Source organism: Lissotriton helveticus, chromosome 12 (genome assembly GCF_964261635.1).
Source record: "Lissotriton helveticus chromosome 12, aLisHel1.1, whole genome shotgun sequence".
Classification (NCBI taxonomy): Eukaryota; Metazoa; Chordata; class Amphibia; order Caudata; family Salamandridae; genus Lissotriton; species Lissotriton helveticus.
The window spans coordinates 233,325,042-233,332,143 of NC_136073.1; the positions used below are offsets into that span (position 1 = coordinate 233,325,042).

Consider the following 7,102-nt stretch of genomic DNA (forward strand, 5'->3'; position numbering starts at 1 on the left):
CACCTGGGAAACCTGGCTGGCGCGCGGGCGCTGCACGGCTCACCTATGAGGAAGTGCCTGTAAATAAAGGCCCGACTTCCTTTTACGACACAGGCAACCAAAAAAAAGGAGGGGAAGGAAGAGGTGCAGGCTATTTTACACCTGTGGATTTTCCAAAGAGGGCTGGAGCTTCCACAGACAGGTGTATAAAAGGCAGCTCCAGAGGCATGAACACAGTCTGAAGCTCAGCCAAGAGAACAGAGCAAAAGAGAAAAGGCAGATCTGCCTGCTGGGGTTGCACGTGCTGAAGGAGCCTGGGAGGCTAACTCAGACAGAGGTGGCAAACAGCTGTTGCTGCTGAGATCGGCAGTGGAATCCGGAGGTACAGGGAGACAGAAAAGCATCCCTGAACCAGAGAAAAGCCCTCGCTCTGCAATGTCTTCATCCGCCCTGGTAAGTGGTACACAAGTTTTCTGTGAATTTGAATATACAGGTGCAGTGGACAGGGTGGTCAGAAGGCATCACGTGTCTGCTAAAAAGGGAATTTCTATGTGTTTTTTCAAATAATTTTAGGGCCCTATATTTGTCTGCTGGCAGGTTTTTTTTTCAGTGGATGTAAAGATCACACAATTTGGCCATAGTGGGAAAGCCAGGATCGGATCTGTTTCCAAGAAGACTACTAGCGCTTAGCAACGAATGCACGAAGTGCGGTCCCCCTGGAGGAGCTCTTGCATGGAATATGGACATTAATGCTGATTAAAAAGCTCGTTTTCAGAGAGCATTTAGTGACCATTTCTTTGCAGCTTTTAATATGTAGGCCTTTTGCACATGTTTTGTAAGGCGTCTCTTTCTTTTTCAAAATACCCCCCTGAGTAGCACTTTAAGACTTACACAATGTTTTTTTCAGCACTTTTCAGTAATCAGTACATGAGGCCAGAGGGCTTGGTCACTGTAGTCTGCACATGGATGTGGCAGAACAATCCAAGCTTCTGCCATATTCATTCTTCTGTGTCGACCTTGCATAGGGTGACCAAATCTCTACATGACACAGAGAAATCTTGTTGTATTTCTCAGTTTCATATAACAACCTATTGCATTCTGGGAGTTGTAGTCATTGTTCGCATATATGTAAACATTTGAACTAAAGGCACAACTTAAAATGGTTTGCAAAATGATAGGCCAGAACTACTCACATGATATCCATGGTAGTATAGCAGCTTCTGGTAACCCAAATCTATTGCATGGGGGTGGCAATGAAGTATTGGCTACTTCTGCTGTTTTCAGTGGTAAAGGTAGGGTGATGCAGTTCTGGCTGATTGTGCTGTTGTTATTCCATATGAAGGGCAATCAAACTATGCCTCCTTCTGTTTTCACTAGCCTAGAAATGCAAGTGAAGATATGGCTTCTTCCTGTAGGAGCAGAAATGACTGCTTGGGTTATTCTATGCAGTTGTTGCATAGCTTTGTCACCAAGGCTGGGTATTGTGCATAGGGCCCCAGACACCAAAGTAGTGGCCCTTCAAAGGGGGCTTTGCCAGGAGAATACTGTAGATATAGCTGGTGTGCATCTTCTACGACAAAGCTTAGGGAGTAGCTCGAAGGGGGGGTGACAGGAAGTTACATAATATATCAGCCTACTGTGGACTCCAGGTTTGGTTGGCGCTTTTCTACGTAGACGAGGACTCTGGTTTGGGTGCAAAAAGGCCTTTCCTCAACACGTGGGTTTTGTGAGAGACTGACAGGGCTAGGTAGGCTAATTCACATCAGGCTCTACATTGGCCCAAGTGGACTGCAAGTTATAAACTCAAGATGTGACCAACCGAGCTCCAAACCTATTAGCCCTTTACAAGCCCAAAATGAGTGGTCTTCTCCCAATTTCACAGTAGGTCAATCTGCCTCTGGCCATCACTGGAAGTACCTAGTGTGAAGAATGCGCTCTATAGAGCCTGTTCACGAAGGCATATCGGAGTATGTAAATACTTGCTCCCAACGCACTGTTTTACATACTCCAACATTGCTTTGTGAAATGGACCCCAAAACACCTAAAAAGGCAATAATCAGTGGATATCCATACACAATTCATTCAAATATAAAGAACTCTGCCCTCTTTGCTCTTTTACTAACAGGGAGTTGGACATTTTGGGTCGATTCGATTCACAAAGGCATGTAAAAGTATGTAAAAGAATGTAAAAGACTACTCCTGTAGTACTACTTCCCATATTCATAAATGTTTTGTAAATTGGTTCCCACATGTGTGAGACTCTAGCAACTAACTCTGTATGCTCTTCCCACATCTCTTTCTGCAGTGGTTCCTGTGCGCACTCGTCCTAGTCTGCTTACAACACTGCGACACAAGCAGGAAGCATGGAGGGAAACACCCTTCTCATCACCATCACCACCAGCAGCCGCAACAGGAGCAATCCCCACCGCAGTGCTTCACGAAGGAGCAGCTGAGTGAAATGCCGGACAACTGGATGCAGCGATTCAGCGGGAGTCCACTGAAGTGGGACAGTTACAACGCGGTGACCATGGTGTCCCACCTGGAGAAGATACAGGGGGACATGAAGAGGCACCGAAGGAACACCGGCAAAAAGTGTCCATCCTTCAAGTTCATCTCGCAGGAGGACCCCAAAGGCCACAGCGAGCGCTCCCTCTCGCCCTGGAGATACCGGTAAGAGCCCAATCCAATCGCGCCAACCTACAGTCTATCAAGACAGTCCCACCATGAACAACAGGGGTAGTCAATACAAGGGGGTCATGTTTAATCGAATCCCTTAAAATTAAAATCCAATTCACGCCTGATAGGAATATTTTTGGCCTCCTATGTAGTGTGGAATAACATGCAGAAAGGTTCTTTGACTCCTTAATGTTCTGTTTTGCTAGTGAAATCTTCTTGTATAAGGCCTGGAGAAAAATGCCCATGCAACAACCTTGGGGCCGAATGCAGTTTGCACAAAACTTGTGAATTTCAATTTGATAGAATCATTTATGCCCAATTTTAAATGTTACACTTGGAATGAGATCAGCTAAGGTTGAGGCACTAAGAAGTGATTTAGGGCCAGATCTATGAACACATTTTCCACTAGACACAGAATGGGTAAAACTGTTTGATACATCTGGCCCTTAATGAATTATTTTAGCCATATTAAGTGGTGTTAGTAATTAGGCCACAAAAGGTATTGATGACATGGTGTGCTGTTTTGGCAGATGGTGTGAGAAGCTGTGAAGCTGTAGCTTTCCCCCTAAGTTTAGCCTGGCCGGTATTACATAAAGATATGTCAATGCGTTCACTTTGCAATATTGCTACAGCTTTTTAATGAGGGATGGCAGCAATGCTACAGCTATTAGGTTTCCACGTCCCCTTGAGTGCTTGCATTAAACTGTATTAGGGACTACTTTACAACAAAAGACCCCTCTTTCCACTTCTGCTTGCTCCCTTGCCGTGTCCCACGCTAATGTGTTAAACCCAGACCTATTGACTTTGCCAATAGCAGCAAAAAAGTCAAGTCGCGTATTTGCTTCAGTTTGGTCCAGTATCTCCTGGTTTCCCTACAGGTCAGTCCGTATCCATTTGAGAGTTAGTTAAACATTCAAACTCACAGAATTATGATATAACTTGGTTTATTAAACCAAATCACTGCATGCGTCCGCGTGCCCCCTGTAAGGCAAACATTTTATTCCTGGCAGGACTGATTTTACTCTTCCACATTTCCGAGGAGAATAAAATGGAAATCGCTGAGTCGAGTAACAGTGACAGCGCTAAGAAGCAGCATGATTTAGCTCCAAGCACTATATGAAAAGCAGTTACTAAGGGCCATATGTACTACTTTAATTATCCCATAGACACAGAAGGGATACAACCCTTTGATACATCAAGCACTATAATGCTTGGCCTGTGACTTTTTGTTCCAGAACTGCGTTAACTATTCATGGGCCCGGTTTCTAGGCTGTTTATCTAGTGGGGAGTTTTGCACAGCGCCACACATTGGGCACCTCAGAGCGCTACTAGAATAAAACCTGGGGTGGAGCAAGGAGTTTGTGATTGGGTGGAGCAAGAAGCCTGGCAGTGGGGTGGAGGCTGGGGTGGAGCACGGAGCTGAGTCACATTCGTTCGTTGCTCCAGGGAAGGAAGCAATGCTGCAAGACATGTTAACCGCGCGCTCAGCCCGTGCACACGCCCTCTTCGAGCATCTTTCATTTTACCCACAATGCACTTGCCCGTCTCCTTTGAGAATCCCAATTAACTCACAGATGCACAGAAAGTGATAAGATACTGCAGTGCCCGCCCAGCTCTTTTACCGACCTGACGTAAGTGCAGTGGGGCCGGAGAGGATGTGCCGACTTGGAAACTTCCTGTGATCCTGGGCAAACCACTTAATCTCCCGAGCCTCAAAACAATGACTTTGACCCTGTTGAATGTAACTGCGGCTCATGTAAAGCGCTCCAATGCCTTCGGGTCGAGTTCACGCTATATAAAACTGCAAACATTAAATTCAATAAAAAAATGTAGGAACTCCAAAGAATAAAAAAATTTAGAAAGTCCTGACTTCTGCCTGGCCGTGGGCCCAAACCACTCCTTGGCCCCGACCGCAAGCACTTCTGTACGCGATCTTAACTTGTGCCCTGCTGTCCCGACAGCGTGCTCTATTGTTTTCGGTCTAGGTTTGCACTATAAAAAAAAGTCCCAAGGCCACAGATAGATCAGTGACTTGCAGAGCTTGATCGGCTTTTGTTCCACCGGGCTTTTCCCCGGTGGGGACTAGCCCTGGGAGGCCGGATTTGCAAGCCCAGGGCCTCTCCTGGCGCTCAGGTCACTGTCCCCAGCACAATGAGGCGAATTGCAGCAGTCACGTGGGCTAGTATATCCATTCATATCCCTTCCCTATGTATATAGAGATAATTATAATCACCAGTCTCTTCTTTGTGTGACTTTACATCTTGTACATTTGCAATTTTTTTCTGTGTGTATCTTTTATGTAACACATGTAATCCTAAATCCTTATGTTTTGCAACTGGTTCTTATGTAAAGCGCTCTGACACCTTCGGGTAAAGTTTGCGCTATATAAAATCGCATTAAATAAAATCTAGAGCGAATGGGTGGATTCAAAGACAGTTTACAGGAGGAGATGCAAGGACGTGGATGGCTACTGGAGCAACTTTGCCATGGCCGCTTTGGGTTCCCCAGTCCGCCCCTGGTGACTCGTTAGATGCCCTGGCCTGAATCTCCGGCTAGGCTTATGCTCCCATCACGGGCAGAACTTAGTCCAACCTAATCCCATTCCGCAAACAGCTAAAAACAGATATATCTCGTGTTTTCCTTCAACAGCTTCATTGTGCACCATTCATTTGGTTTTCCTCTCCCACCCTCTTGCTCCTGTCCTCTGCTTCTAAACCATAAAGAGAATATGGCTTGCCATACTGATGATGCTGTTTTGATGCTTTTTTGAAATTAAACTGTTAAATGTATGGTTAGTGTTGAATGTAAATCGCCTATTTGCCTCTGGATGATGTTGCTCTTTGTTTGAACATGAAATAGATATATAAATAGATACAAACATGTTTATTAAGACTTTGTTGAGTTTAAAGCACACACAACCTAAAAACAACACAATATAAAATATGACAATTATCACTAAACTACTATATGCATACAATTCGTCACGTAAAACATTTCTAAAAAATGTCCCAATAATTGCCTTGTTTTATATTGTGTTGTTTTTTAATTTTGTGTGTTTAAAAGACCACAATCTTAATGAATGCATATTTAACGAAAGAAAGTCCCAACATTAACTTTAGTGCATATGCCAGTGCTTTCTGCCTGTACATTCCGCACTATTCCCCACAAAGTGACTTAAATGGCATTTTTTAATCTTTTCTCCAGAATCAATGAGGACGAAAACCGGTACCCTAAAAAGTTGGCCTTCGCTGAGTGCCTGTGCCACGGTTGCATCAACACCCGGGATGGAGAAGAATCCGCCACTCTGAACTCGGTGGTCCTGGAGCAGACCATGATGGTTCTCCGGAGGAAGCCGTGCCCCCACTCGCCAGCCACGTTCACCTTCGAGGTGGACTACATCAAGGTCCCAGTCGGCTGCACCTGCGTTGTACCCCGATACGGGTGAAGCAGCCACGGGTGACCCTCACAGAGCTCCTATGGAGTTCAGTACATTGATAGCCAACCCTGTAGTGTGATTGTTCACACACAACCAGTTTGTTTGTTTTAAAACACTTTAAGAAGTCTTTTTACTAGTAGGGCCTCTTAGGTCATTGTCTGGTCTGTGGAATAGTAAATTCACGACTAGAATGGAATTCCAGGATATTGGATTTTGGATTCTGTAAAGCAATAGTCAATTCTTGTGCCCAAGAATGTAATTCATTCACACGAAGTCAGTTGCATAGATTTTTAAATAGCATCTAGTATGGTATTCACCATGCGTCTAAACGCAGTGGCACCAGCTGTTGCATTAAATGCACATAGAAGCCCATTTAGAATTATGTCATGAGCTTTGACTAGCCTTACCAAATTCACTTCTTCACCCGACACACGTTGATGTGCGATGCTGGCCACCATTTTAACATTTCCTGCCACATAATGGCCCATCCCCCTTCCTGGGTTACAAACATTCATTCAAAATGAAGTTTGATTGACTCCCCTTAATGTACAAGACTCCAAAATCTTGATCCTAGAGTTCACAATGACCTTTGACCTAGCTAGTATGTTGAAGTTATAGTATGGTACTATGCTCTTTTACTGTAAAATGCATTTTTCATGTTTAAATATTTGATAGAACTGCCCTTAACCAAAATATATATATATATTTAAAATATTTTATATAACATTTAAATAACAATCCTATTTATTATATGGTATATGTATTTTAATTTTTATTAATTATATGGTGTATGTACATTAATGATACTGCATATGTGTATTTCAAATTATTCGTTTTAGCGCATAACCCAATTGTTTGATTCAGGTACAAAGTGCTTAGTTTAACCTCGCTCTGCAGAGTCAGCTCAGGAGTTCAGCTGATCAGCACAGGTGGTGAACACAGTCACGTTTGGAAGTGGATTTGTTTCTCAAGCGCACTTCCTGACTGAGGCTCGCACGCGTCTAACAAACT

At 44.0% G+C, this 7,102-nt stretch overlaps 1 protein-coding gene across 1 annotated transcript; it reads left to right on the forward strand.

Moving 5' to 3' along the window:
* Positions 1-237: 237 nt before the first annotated feature.
* Positions 238-6,768, forward strand: IL17C (interleukin 17C). The gene is made up of 3 exons (XM_078669604.1): positions 238-432; positions 2,285-2,649; positions 5,860-6,768. The coding sequence occupies exons 1-3, from the start codon at positions 415-417 to the stop codon at positions 6,098-6,100; spliced, it is 624 nt and encodes a 207-aa protein (XP_078525730.1). The 5' UTR covers positions 238-414; the 3' UTR covers positions 6,101-6,768.
* Positions 6,769-7,102: the final 334 nt, after the last annotated feature.

What these genes read in the sequence shown, in the direction of transcription:
- IL17C (XM_078669604.1), top strand. An exon ending in CTCTCGCCCTGGAGATACCG is followed by an intron (nt 2,650 to 5,859) that starts GTAAGAGCCCAA and finishes TCTTTTCTCCAG; the next exon opens with AATCAATGAGGACGAAAACC.